The sequence below is a fragment of the Mugil cephalus genome, chromosome 18 (assembly GCF_022458985.1).
Source record: "Mugil cephalus isolate CIBA_MC_2020 chromosome 18, CIBA_Mcephalus_1.1, whole genome shotgun sequence".
In the NCBI taxonomy this organism is placed as follows: domain Eukaryota; kingdom Metazoa; phylum Chordata; class Actinopteri; order Mugiliformes; family Mugilidae; genus Mugil; species Mugil cephalus.
The window spans coordinates 19,844,607-19,858,399 of record NC_061787.1 but is presented as its reverse complement, the minus strand read 5'-3'; the positions used below and the strand labels follow the sequence as shown (position 1 = coordinate 19,858,399).

Genomic DNA, 13,793 nt, shown 5'->3' with positions numbered 1-13,793 from the left:
GTTGACTGACTCCTTTGTAATCCAAAGGACACAGGAGGTCACACAGCTCAAAACAGATCAGGCCTGAAACGGGACGCTCCCACTCCCTGATGAAATGTCAGAGGGTCTAAACGTAAACGGGTGCAACAATGTAAACACAGGGTTCCACGTAATCAAAGTGTTTCCACCTGCAGTGACAGAGCCATCAGTTCTGGTCACGCCGGTCATTACCTCACGGTCCTCTGGTGCTCAGAGGGTAACCCAAGAGAGGCAAAGAGCTTTGGCTGACTCCAGATGAAGGAATGAGCAGAAGCAAAGCGGCACTTTTCCTCTACCTCACCTCAGAACCTAAACAGTGAAACAGTCTGCAGACCTGCAGGTTCGTTTTGCCCAGAACAAATCAGGAAAGAAAATAGTTTGATCTTGTTGGTGTAAAAGTTCAGGCCACAGAGTCTTTAGGGCTTGAACTTTTGTTCAAAAGCTCTGAAAGTGAAGCGAGGGGACTGATATACCTCCTGCCACGTTCTCATTATGACGCAGTTATCCTTAGGATGAACGTATTAAGACCCAACTACAATATGAGACATAGAGTGGATATCGAGAGGAGGATCTTTCCTATCATCCTCTCACCCCCTTCTCTCATACAGTAAGTCAGCATGGCAAAACAATTACCTGATAGCAAACCGGGAATGAGCATGACAAAGTGAGTGACGTCTGGGAACCCAACACCTCATGAAACGATGCCCGACGTCTCGTAACATTTTTACACACGACAGCGTGACTGCTCTCCTGAGGGCCTCGTCTGAACGCTAATCCATAAGGCCTGCCGCTGCAGCGGAGCAGAGGAGGCGCAAGGAAGACAAGACTGTGTTAATGAGAGCCAGATCTGCCCTGATAGCTTAGCGCCTGGCTGCCTGCTCAGACACAAGACAGCGGGACAAAAAAACAGTCCGTCAAGCTGTCCCCGCGGAGCGGCTCTCGGGCTTCTGAGACAGCAAGGTGGGGCAGGACATGAGGGTTGTTGGGAGTTTGGCATGTTACTCGGTCTCGGGGTGCCAGAGTGTTTAGTCCTCTCTTCAATCTCAACAACAGCCAAATCCTCCCTGCTGGTTTTTGTCCTCGCTGTGCAGCTGGAGGGAATCTATGGCAAAGAAAGCGAGGCACTTTTTGTGTACCAGTGGCTGCCAAACTTTTTTTGGCCCGTTATTCCTTAAAATGATGAAATGTCTCCTTTTGACCCGTTGCCACCAGTTGTGGGATATGACGAGGCTGTGCAAAAGACCGAAGTCTCTCTGTACGTCCACCACTTTCGTCCAGGCAGACGTGAAAAATTTGTACAGCCATTCATCACCAAATTATAAAACCTACCGTTTTCGGGAGGCTGCCAATAAATTTCCGCTGGATTCTTGTGTCACCTCTGACGACAAACTCAGCTTAACGTGGTAATCTTTAATCTCATGTGGCAACCGAAGGAATGAGTCGAGCAGCTGTGCAAATTATTCGCAGAAATACAGAATCTGTCAGCTCGGCCCCTTGACTGCTTGACGTTTTTCTAGGGTAGGCACGAGGAAACGGCGCGCTGCAGCTCGCCACATGGTTTGGAGGCGCATGACCACATGAAGGCATTATTACGCCGTCAGCCTCCGTTGTTGTTTGACTGAGACATATTTCCAGACAGCTGCCTGAACTGTGGCAAGAGATGAGGGATATGCTACGATGAAGAGTCCTCGCTCCGAGCTGCCAACCCTCTCCCCCCACCCCCACCGGGCCCTTTCATAATCGCCCAGGAATTGTGCACATCCCGGCCGAAGCACTGATGTGAGTGAATTACAGCCGTGGTGGTGTTTCCTGAGAAGTTGGCCAAAAAGATGATTTAGACAGATCACACGTCTGGGGTCTGAGGGTTCCTCGGACACTGTTTAAACACAAGTCTTTATTCTGAGGACAGAGGAATGCGAAGGGCGCTGAGTGAAAAACCCATCACCTAACAGTGACATTTCCAACATGGCAACGATGACAGCAGAGTTATTGGTCATCTTTGCTGAAGACTTGGACATTAGTGCAATTACAAAAAGGCTTAGTCTTCATTATACGACGTGGCTCTCGGGGAAACAGATGTCAGCAGCTGTGGAGTCTACGTTGACATTGACATATTCACCTCTGCTGGCTTAGAAAAAGAAAATTTATTTAGTTTAATACATAGGGCGGTTTGTAGTGAAATATGTATACATTCAGCTTTACAATTCATACAGGAAGTATCCCAACAAATTCTTAAAATACAATTTACAGGTACGCATGTTTTAACGTATTTCTTTGCACAAAAAAAGACACGTTTTTTTAATTTTTTTATTTTAATAACAAGTAAAAGCCTACTTTGTTTTGTTTTATCATACCATTAACTTCAAATGGTAAACTTGTATGCAAGATATTACTGTTTTCAGCTAAATATAAGTTAGTGTTTATAGTAAATTGCCTCTGAAAATCATTCACTGGACAGACAAACACAAAAAGAATGGCACGCAAATTTCCCATGCAATTAAAAATAGGTTTTTTAAAAAAAAAAAAATCATGTGATAAGAAATGCTTCAATCCATGTCACCTCGAGCGCCTCCCGCTAACGAGATCAAACCCTCCGAATTACCGTTACCATTACGCGTACCAGCACTCGAATACTACAAACATGGTCAGAAGTCAGGGGTACAGTACATTTATAACGGTTTCTCAGATACTAACAGAGATGGGAGCTCTGTGAAACCCATTAACAACGTGGAGCACACAGCCTTTTCTTTGATTTTTCCAAATTCAGTGGAAACACCCTTATGACTCACCGCCCTGTTTAATATTGAACACTTTTCCTTTGTCTCTGTCCAGTCAAAGGGGATCTGTACGAGAGACTGTAGCAGTGGTGCTAGTGATATTACTGCTATTATCTGTCTGAGTGAGTGAGAGCCAGCAGGTCGCACTCCATTAAAAGCAACTCATTACAAAAAAGGCGTGCAATTTTAAGAGGTTCCCCTCTTCTTCGGCACCCAGTGGAAAGCTTGTATGGTGCCAGCCTCTTTGATTTATGTGCTCTTCAAAAACACAGCAAAGGTTTTTAAGTCCAAGTCAGTAAAAAGAAATAAAACGCCATTCCAAACACTTGGAAAGAAATGAGGCAGATGTGTGGACAACAGAGACACATGATCCAAGCCTTTGACTGAGAGTGGTGAGACGGAAAACAAGACAGCTTGGCTTGATAAGCTTCTCCATAAGCAGCATCATTTTTTGTGGAGGCCGTGCTGGGGGTTGTGGGGAGGGGGGGCAAGGAGCACAGGACAGAGCAGAGGATAGACAGACACTGGGGAGGAGAGGAGTCGGCTCTGCACTGATACAGATGTGCTTCCTAAGGCAAGGTGCTTGGAAGAGAAAAAGCATGCTGGAGACAAAAAGAAACCTCGGACAAATATATTTAGATTTTCCATTCTCATAATCCTTCAGGGATTTAGTCATGCCAGATTTTGGCTTATACTTTTGGACTCCTTTTAACTGCATTGCTATAACTAAAACCTATGAGTATCAAGTGAGAACGGTTAAAATCTTGACCAAGCTCCTGGAACTGCACAAACGGTAGCTCAATAAAAAAGAAAAAGAGAGAAACGCTTAAATTCTCTTAGAGGAAGTAAGTCTGAGCTGTATTTGTATTAGAAAGTGTGCAAAAGTTAATGTCTGTGTGGACGGTCAACGCTTTCAGCTCGGTGGAGGGGAAACAATTGGACCTCTACTGCCTTCATGTCAGAGGGCAAAGGGGGGGGTGATCTTTCAAGTGTCTGTGTGCATGTGTGTGTGTGATTGATCTGTGTATGTGTTGTCTAGGCCAGGGAGCAGTAGCCACCGCAGGATCCGGTGCCCGCGTCTTCGTCGCTGAGCTGCACCGCCCGGCCGTGGCTCTCGCTCTGCCACAGGCCGGGCGTCTGGATGATCTTCTCCACCAGCTCCTCGAACGCGCACTGAACGCCGTCTTTCGTCTTCGCACTCGCCTCTGAGAGGACAGAGAGTAGAGTAGAAAATACGTGAAGAAAGAGCAGCGAAGTCACAGGGACAGGTGGGGAGAGAGAGAAACCAAAGAGGAAAAGGAGGAGAAAGGGTGGAGGAAAGAAGATGGAGTACAGATATAACAACTGTTAATGTCTGCGTCTTGATGTCATCATCTGCTGGGCCCCCCTGACGGGAGCAGCGAGCGGTGGAAAACTCTCGACTCCAGAACAAAATAGTGGAACTTAGGAGGTTGTTAGGAGATGGAGCCATCACCACCGCTGCACAACTTGACAACATCCAGAAACATTTCAATACTAGCAAGGAAATAAATCTTATTTGTAAAAGCCAAATCAATGTTAATATTTCAAAAACAACTGGAAAATGTGGAGATAAGAGGGATATCTTTCCATTCCAACATCTATTTTAAAATAACTACTTTCAATTTTTTCACTAGTTGATGAAGATTAAAGCGAGCCGTGTGGCTTTACTGACAAATCTGAAAAATAAAGGTAGCATGGGGGGGAAAGCAGAGCTCACTGAAGAAGATATACGAGGCCTGTTTTATAAATAGAACTATGCAAGCATTCCTCGGCAAGTATGATAGTTATTTCAAAATCTGCTTCCCCTGTGTAATAGCCTGCTGTAACTCATGTGCCCGGCGGGTCTTAGCGGAGCAGGGAATCCTCCTGACTTACCTATAAAAAGCATGGAATGTTTTCTTGCAAACTTCAGCCCTTCGGCTCTGTCTAGCTCGTGGTTTTCCTAAAACAAAGGAGAGGTAATGGCTTATTTGAGGTCTGCCGGGCGGAGCTGTCAGCTACTGTGGTTGTCACAGAGCAGGGAGGGAAAAGGAGGTTTTCACAGACAGAGAACAGGACACAATAAATTCATGATACTCTACTTAGTGGGCATTTTTATATCCACTGACTGATAAAAAAAAAAAATAAAAAATATGAATGTGTCACTGTCATTTAGCAGAGTCATTTCTCAACTGGCTGTGAGCTGACTTTTTTAGAGCTTATTTCTCTGCTTTCTGGGATATAGCTGACTGTTTTTTTAACATCTCAAATATAGACAAGAAATTACTTATCCAAGGTAAAACATACAAAAGCTGAGTTTAGACATTTTACTGTGCAGAGCTCTAATCAAAAGCCTAGTTGCCCTGAGCAGGAACACAAACCGACTCACCTTATCAATTTTATTCCCCACAAGCATTTTGACGAGGTCATTCCTTGTACAGTACGTCTCCAGCTCGTTGAGCCAGTTGTCAAGCTTGGTGAAGGTTTCTCGTCTCGTGACATCATACACTACAGCAAAAACAAATGAATAGGAACAGGGCCAGAGTGAAGGTGAATGTACGTTTACAGAACTTGCCGACAGCATTGTTGGCCTAGAGGATGGAAGAATGGAGTTCCCTCATCTCTGAATGCACGATGGAGAAGGTAAAAACTGGCACAGATGCAATAGTTTTATCTTTATAATCATGTTATGTCTATTAAAATAGAAATACGAGTACAGGCCATGTTTTTAAGAGTTATTAAATCTAAGAGGACTTTAATTTCAGAAGATTTTTGATTGCTAAATCTCTGCTTAATTTTGACGCAACCCAAGATAACGCGACGTATTAGGATGAAATCGATAGCTACAGTTTCAGCTAAAACACATGGCTGATAAAAAAAACTGTTCACTGATACAGCAAAGCGCCTTCTGGTTCTATACATCATTAGTGTGGTCAAAAACCAAGGGCTGTAGAGGAAGTCTGTTTTAGAGGTTTAACTTATTTCCTGTGTGTGTGCTTATACATGGTTTACATGCATGCCCATATGAGGAGAGTGACTTAAAATATAAACTAACTTCCAGAGAGAGGACAAAGTGTGTGTGTGTGTGTGTGTGTGTGTGTGTGTGCGTATGTGTGTGTCTCACAGGATGAAAAGCCATCACTCTCTTTACAAGAGGAGCCTGACCTGACTGTAAAGTGAAAAGGGAGTGAAACACACACACACACACACACACACACACACACACACACACACACACACACACACACACACACACACACACATATATATACACACACACAGGTGTTTGAGCAATGAAGTGTCAATAGATTGGTTTACCAAGGATGACTCCCTGGGCGCCACGGTAGTAGCTAGGTGTCAGGGTTCGGAAGCGCTCCTGTCCTGCAGTGTCCTGAAAAACACACACATACACACACAGCTCAGCTCTACTGGACACACTGCAAGAACAAAAAAAAAGAACTAGAGGCTGAAAACAGAAGGAAAACCAGTGCGGATGGACATGAACAACACGCACAGACTCTTCTGTGTCGGTCGAGGCTCTTGAGGGCAGAAACCATGTTACATAAGCGCCATCTTCTGGGGATTTGAGAGAATGGCCAGATTGGAGTCATACAGTGATCAGGCTTAACATCAAAACCACATTGACCATCTTGTGACAATTCAATGTTCTGTTGGGAAACTTTTAGACCTGGTATTCGTGTGGATGTTACTTAGACAAGTACCACCCACCTAGACCAGACCAGACACGCCCACCCCATAGCAGTGACACTCCTTGATGGCTGCGGCCATCCCCAACAGGATGCATCCTGACACACAAATAGTTCAGAAACAACAACAAAAAAAAAAGCCCATGAAAAACAGAACAAGGTCCTGGCCTCCAAATTCACTAGATCCCAAACTGATCCAGTATGGTGAGATGATCCACAGAGGCCCCTCCACTTAACCCATAGGACCCAAAGGCCCTACTAACAATACTCTGTTGCCTGACACCACAGGACACCCTCAGAAGACCCATGTCCATTTTTTTCCTCATGAGTCACAACTGTTTTGGAGGCACAAGAGAGACCTTCACAATATTAATATTAGTGGTCATTACATTATGTCGGTGATCGGTCTAAGCGTTATTTTTTCTACTTTGTCTGACAAACAAGAACTATATATTTGTGTAAATTAGTCTTATTGAAGCATTGGAATGATGACTGAGGCAGTAACTTACCCAGATTGCTAACTTTGCCTTGTTGCCATCCACAGAAATGGTCTTCACTTTGAAGTCAACACCTAGAAAATAAAAAGACAATCAGTCAACTGACGCATGACCTCATCCTGCTTCAGTCCCTGCATGATGAATCCTCCAGGTTTGGTCAATCAGAGCCAAGAATATTATATCACGGCGACAGACTATAATTATTGATGATGAATTGTCAAAACATACATACCACACAATGTCTCTGAACTTCTAGTAACCCAGGCTGTTCAGACTGGCATTGTGCCCATTCAATGTCCTGTAGTTAAATTATATTATGACTGTGCACGCATATCCACCACAAAAGGGACAGTGTGGTTTAATGTCCAAAACTGAAACTAATACAGGTCTGCATTTAAAGAAAAAAGAAAAAAAAAAAAACCCACCTGTGAAATGGCTCAGAAAGTAATGATTCACCTCGAAAAAAAATCTGAGCCAGGTCCCAGAGCAACAGGCATTTACATGAAAATAACAATGCTGCAGTGCTGTCCCTCTTCCCCTCAACAAGTAAATCTCTTCTACTGCCTTTGTGCTGTGTCTGAGTGTGCAGAGTGTGACGTGCCTGGATGACATGTTGGGCCTGAGTTTTAGCATCCACTGACAGATTTACCCTGGAAATTTAGACTAGTGATGGGCTTGTTTTTACATCTGGGACTGGGCAGGGGAATTTAGTTCTGAGCCAAAACAGAGGAGAGACAGGGGATGAGAAATTTGACATAAAGACAGGCCAAGAATATAAGTACCACACGCACAAATATACCATCTTTTCACATAGTCAATCACGACAACTTGCTCGTCCTCCAGACCTGCAGGGTGGCTCAGATGCTGCTGCCAGATGCATGAAGAGACAAGTCCACACTAAACATTACGCTGAACCCGGACCAGTCTGTCCCGCTCTAATTCAGTTCAAACTCAGACAGTCCTTTTCCCAGGAACATACAGTTAAGAATCTGTTTGTAATAATATCACAACCCAACAAGATGCCTCTAGAGCTGGAAGTCAAGGCTGGGTTGATCTCAAAGTTTCAGTCAGCAGGAGAGATGATTAATCAAGACAAGCCAGTATTGTCTTTCTTTCACTTTTTGCTATGATGGCTTCAAGAAGTAACAAAGTGCTCAAGTTATCAACTAAACCTTCTGACTATTTAATGCCTTTTGGACAATATCCTCTGCGCTAATGTGTTCCGAGTCAGCCGATGTCAGTGGGTGACATACAACCTCAGATGAACTGCTGCAAATGATGAAGATGAAAATACTTTGAGACTGAATGGTACCAGATTAAAACTGAAGTCAAAGAAGTAGAACTGACTCCAAAACAGACATCTGTTTGGCAAAGTTAAACAGTAGCGATCCGTCAAAGCCTTGACCTTGACAAAACAATGTGTTTTCACTGTCTCGACCTCTCTTGGAATCTGTGCTTTGGTTTCGACAAAGACAGAAGTGTGAGCTGAGGTGCTTCGCAAAATCACATAAGTCAAGGTAGAAATAATATAAACATGTTTGACATCCAAATTCTTCAGTAACTTTATAAATCCTAAGCTAACGAATGCTTTTCATTAACACACAGCCATTAAGCAACAGTAGTCATAGCCTCAGGACTACCTGAAAATGATTTATATTATTAAAAAGAAGCTGATAGCATCCCCAGAAGCCCAAACTTACTACTACTAATCAGGAATGTGGCATTTTTTTGCACTCCTTATTAAGTTTACAATAAATCATAAGAATTGTGTGTGAGGACGTCTGATACTACTGTGACTTTCGTTCTCCTGGGAGGTTCTCCTGGCAGACTGAATTTCAGAGCAGGGACCTCAATTGGACTTTGACTGCACTATAAAGACAGTTTGCCTTTTAAATTAGAATAACATTTATTTTTCATGAAATATGAAAATGGGTTAACACATTAAGCCAGTGTGAGTTTGGACATGAGCCACTTTTGGCTGGATCATGGCAACCTTTTTGACACGGAGAGCACCAGTTTGAAATAAATATATATATATATTTATATATATATTTCTCTTTCAAAAACAAAGGAAGATATATTTATTTCTTCTTTGGAAATAGGAAACCAATCGCCATGGTATTTGGCTGTTTTTTTGTCATTTTGTGGTGCTTTCATTTTATTTATCTTTTTCTGGACTTTTCGTGTTTGGCTGTGGCGTCCGTTGGTGTATTTATGAGAGCAGCAGCTATCGATGTCTGTCCCCTGTTTGAAAGTGAAAGAGGTTGCACGCAGTGCATCTGTGCCCAGGTTTAAGACTCTACGGGCGGACAGAGACATGCTCCTGGGTGTTGGAGTTTACATCCCTCCCTCAGCAGATCTTTGGGAATGTGGGCGGGACCGCGGCAACAGCTGTGGGGATTGTGGGCGGGAGCTGTCACTAAAACCCAAGAAATCAGGCCACGCGTAAAGTGACGATCATTGCAACACGGAGAGGTGCCAACGTGCCACTGCAACAGGTGGCACGGGTGCCAAAGGTTGCTGTCCCCTGGACTAGATGATTGCAAGTGTCAGCAGGTGTGGAAACTTCCGACTAGACAGGAGGATAAAGGAGAACCGACTTTAACAACGTGGAAGCTAATTCCTTTATTGATCTCTCCTGCACCACTGCTGGTTAATGTGAATCACATAATCATAATATTAGGATCTACACCAACAACTTTCGCTGACATTGTCAATCAAAACCGAACATGACAATCTATCTAAAAGCAGAATTGATAACTACACTTTTATATCAATAGCCTCAAATTTGACACTTTATACACCATGTTAACTCCTCCCTGGGCTTGCATGAACTAACAAGTACCATATGTTGCCAAAAACACCACCACAAATTCTAGATTAATGTTTCTATTAGGTGACTGTCTGCTAACATTAAAGCTAATGAAGGTCTGTTACATTCGAGCCAAACTAGATCACACTGTGAGTTTTAAAATATTTTTCTGTGGAGACATTCTTGCGCTGGAACCCATGTGTTTTACAAGTAGCAGCACTGATTGTTTGCCAAACCAAACTTGGAGCAACCGTAGCAACACAGTATATCCTGTGGCAGATGAAAAAGCAACTTCCCATTTAGATGAAGTGTAAAAAAAAGAAAGCAATCAGTGGTAAGGACAAACACAAATTACCAGTGGTGTGGCTTTTAGTTGTTAGAGCTAGAGGAAAGGAGACCGGGGAAAAGTCATCCACATGCTGACAGTGTTTGTGTAATTACTCCCACTGCCAGAAGGGGGAGACAAAAGTCCCACCCTACATCTTTGTTTGCGGCCCACTTTGTCCTAACATACTGATTCACAAAACCTCAATTTTTGTTGCACTCTTTCATTAACTGAGCCCACATGCGCTACTCACCTATTGTTGCAGTTTGTTCAGGGTCAAATGTGTCATCTGTGAACCTTAAGAGAAGGCTGTAGACAGGAAGACGGAAATAAGAAGATTAGGCCTCATCATGAATCACTCCAAACCCTCTTTTTATTTATTTATTTTTTTCGAGAAAGGCTATTCCACAAATTGTGAGCAATCTCTTTGTTTGGGGTCAGGTTTCCAGCTGCAAGGATTACATAACTTGCTCAGTGGCACCAGATTCTGATCCTCTATCTTTTTCTATTGATTTCTTTGTTCTTCGCTACACATGCAAGCTCCAGATGATATCACCACTAGGCTGTTGTGAAGAGGACAGGGTTTGTTTCTTAACTATGACTAATCAAGTACAAAGGCCTTCATCACAGCACTGATGGTGGAGCAGGAGGGATTTTATGTTGGACACAGCCAAGTCTGAAATGTATTTTCTATAGATAATTTGCTAAGGAAACTGGAAATGTGTGCATCTGCTGCCAAGCAGACATCTCCCTGATGATATGAGGGCCTCCACAGACTGCAGGGAAACAAATAATAAAATATATGTATCATTCAGACATTAGTCTAATCCTTGTACCTTTTGGCTGAAAATAAGAACATTCAAAACTAATTATCGCTGGAATTTGCTTATCGTATTAAGCAAAAGCCTATTTAATAATAATACAAAACTGCTTTGTGGATGCAATACCCTTTGCCTGAAGGATACAACTACGGCACTGGCAGCATATTCTTCTATCTTCTTAAGATACAAACAAATGTAGGTCTGTGTTATGGTTGTTGTCAATGTGACACCAGATTAAACCAACAATACTGCAAAAAAGTGGGAATAAAGTTAAAACACACACACACACACATGAACAGATCAGAACATTAATGAAGACAACATCCAATCCCTTGTTGCCCAAGGTTTGTACACTTTACATTTTAGTTATGTTAAAAAAAAACGGAGGACTGATCATCAGCCCGCATGGAAATATTTTTTTTTTTTTTTTTTTTTTTTTTTTGTCCAGACTTTTCACGTACAACAAAAGCCTCGGGCAGCTCATTATTGATGGACTGTGCTAAGGCTTTGGAAGACAGGCTGCACTGGATGCCACAATGTGATGGTTGATGGCCCAGGCCGGCGATCAGGATTCTTTCACGCAGTCTAAACCACAGTTACGAACACCACGCTCTCGTTTGGCTGCATGGCGCGCAACATAAATCTGCACAGTGATGCTGTTAATAATAACATTAAACCCATTGCTTGGAATATTAAGCTGATTTGTGGCTGTTAACGAGAACCCTAATCACCACATAATCAAAGCAGCTGTATGATTTATGGCTTTCTAAAGTTCTTCCAGAGAGGGCACGCTCACAGTCTCTTTAATTACTACATGTGGATTCGTTGTTAAAAAATGATGAAGAGGCAGTGAAAGCTTCGTGTTTTGAAAACAAAGTCGTACCCGCACGTACGTTTGCAGACACGCAGCGGGTTTGCATACACGTCTCCTGGAAGTAAAGGAAACGGGGCTATTTCAACATCTTCCATATTTGAACTGCTATCCTCTGGTAGACTGGTTCACAACACCGGAGGCTACTACCAACAGACTGAGGAGTGGCTTCTATTCAAGAGTCATAATCGCACTGAACAACTCAACAATGGAGAAATAACAATAACAATGAATAATAACAATGTCCATACCGCGTGAAAATGTGAAAATTCCCGGAGACGTGCAATAACAGTGACTCTTACTGTGTGAACGTGTGGGGTCGTTAGGGCATGTCGGTGTTTTTATTTTGTGTACGTATTTTTTTTTTGACATTTCCCTTATCTTTTTTCATGTAAGACACCCAGGGAGACCTGACAACATCTTAATTTAGTTGTACCTGACAATAAAGACATTCCATTCTATCCCACCTACGTCATACGTGAGCAACGATGAGGTCACACACAGCTGGTTAATGTTCTAGCTTAACAGTCACACTACGAGCTTTATTATTCGTTACTTATTTTAAACAGGCAGTTTGGTCTGTCTTCTTCTAAAGGACATATCAACCACTACTGAGTCGTCTGTTATTTTATCACATAATATTATCTCCTAGCCTTCACTTATCTGTTTCGTGGCTAAGCTACTTAGCTAACGTTAGCAGCAAGCCACGACATCAATTCCGTGGAGAAAACTCGGCCTTACCTCGACTTCCCAACACCACTTTCTCCTATTATCAATATTTTCAGCGTCGTTAGTATGTCTTCTTCCATTTTCTCTTCACGGCGAGGGCTGGTGCTCCCGGGTATCGGCTACAGCAATGCTTAAAGCGACGTTGGGCAACTCGCGACGCTGTTTACGGATCGAAGCAGAGATAGTTTGACAACGTTGTGAGGTGAGACGTCTCACTCCAACCGTATCCGGTAAGACTTATTCTTAGGCGGTTGGCAAACCAACTTATAGGTGCATTACCGCCACCAACTGGACTGGAGTGTGGATCAAGAGATTATGCAGTAAAAACAACAACAACAACAACAAAAAAACTTTCTCTCAGGAACTTAACAATGTCATTGCGTGTCTTGCCTGCTGATTTCCCCAACAACCATGTCAATGTGAAGTCATGGTGTTTTTGCCTTCCTTAGTGACTGAACAGGATTCTTTCTCTAGATATTGTCTTTCTTGGTAGTACATGTCCCACTGTGACTGGTTAGAGTGTGTGCATTTTCCGGTTGAGTGCTTGCCTATTTTGTGTAATGTGTGATTGAGACATGTATAACCTATTCTCAGCTCCACCACAACAGTTCTCTCAATGTCTTAAGTGATATCTATTTTTTTTTCTCCCAGTTTTAACTTGTAGACCAGCAATTAATTTCTACAGGGGGCCACATGAAAAATCTGAACTGTGTTGGAGGGCCAAACCAAACGATAACTTGAACGTTATTCTGCTCAATGTTAATTTTCTCCCATTGTAAAAAGCAGTAAATTATATATGTTGATAAGCTGCTACTGGTAATCAGAAACATAAGAATATTCTGTAAATAGAGTTTTGGTGTAGGTTGAAGAGGAAAATGAAACACAATCGATCTGTAGTTTTGGATATAACGCATTAGAATGTTGGAAACTTTGTCCTCTTTGGAAAATGTCGGTGGATCATATAGCTACATGAATTATTTCCTGTATCTCAATAAATCTCAATAAATGTTTAACCCTTTAAGAACTGAATGTCCGTCTGCCCACAAAGAGAAGCTTGCTGTATTTGAATTACCGTAATCCCCGATGGATAATATTCAAGTTGCGCTTTCTAGAAAAAAATACTGCCATTACGGTAATGATGACGCACCGCTGCTGTCGGCTGCAGGTTGGAGAGCAACGATTGCGGAGCCCCAGCAAGAGAGACTTGTTTGGAGGAATTTGTTGGTAAAAACAAAG

General features: G+C 42.7%; 1 protein-coding gene across 1 annotated transcript; it reads right to left on the bottom strand.

Moving 5' to 3' along the window:
- Window positions 1-2,143: 2,143 nt before the first annotated feature.
- On the bottom strand, window positions 2,144-12,774 carry rab18a (RAB18A, member RAS oncogene family). Its single transcript, XM_047568386.1, has 7 exons — window positions 12,570-12,774; window positions 10,390-10,445; window positions 7,012-7,073; window positions 6,114-6,186; window positions 5,185-5,303; window positions 4,692-4,758; window positions 2,144-4,000 (listed from the first exon to the last, which is right to left on the bottom strand). The coding sequence occupies exons 1-7, from the start codon at window positions 12,635-12,637 to the stop codon at window positions 3,831-3,833; spliced, it is 615 nt and encodes a 204-aa protein (XP_047424342.1). The 5' UTR covers window positions 12,638-12,774; the 3' UTR covers window positions 2,144-3,830.
- Window positions 12,775-13,793: the final 1,019 nt, after the last annotated feature.

Bases quoted from the DNA above. Each gene is read 5' to 3' on its own strand.
- rab18a (XM_047568386.1), bottom strand. From the start codon at position 12,637: ATGGAAGAAGACATACTAACGACGCTGAAAATATTGATAATAGGAGAA. The intron at 10,446-12,569 runs GTAAGGCCGAGT...TCCTGTCTACAG, and splicing joins AGTGGTGTTGGGAAGTCGAG to CCTTCTCTTAAGGTTCACAG. The intron at 4,001-4,691 runs GTAAGTCAGGAG...CTGTCCTCTCAG, and splicing joins ACATTCCATGCTTTTTATAG to AGGCGAGTGCGAAGACGAAA.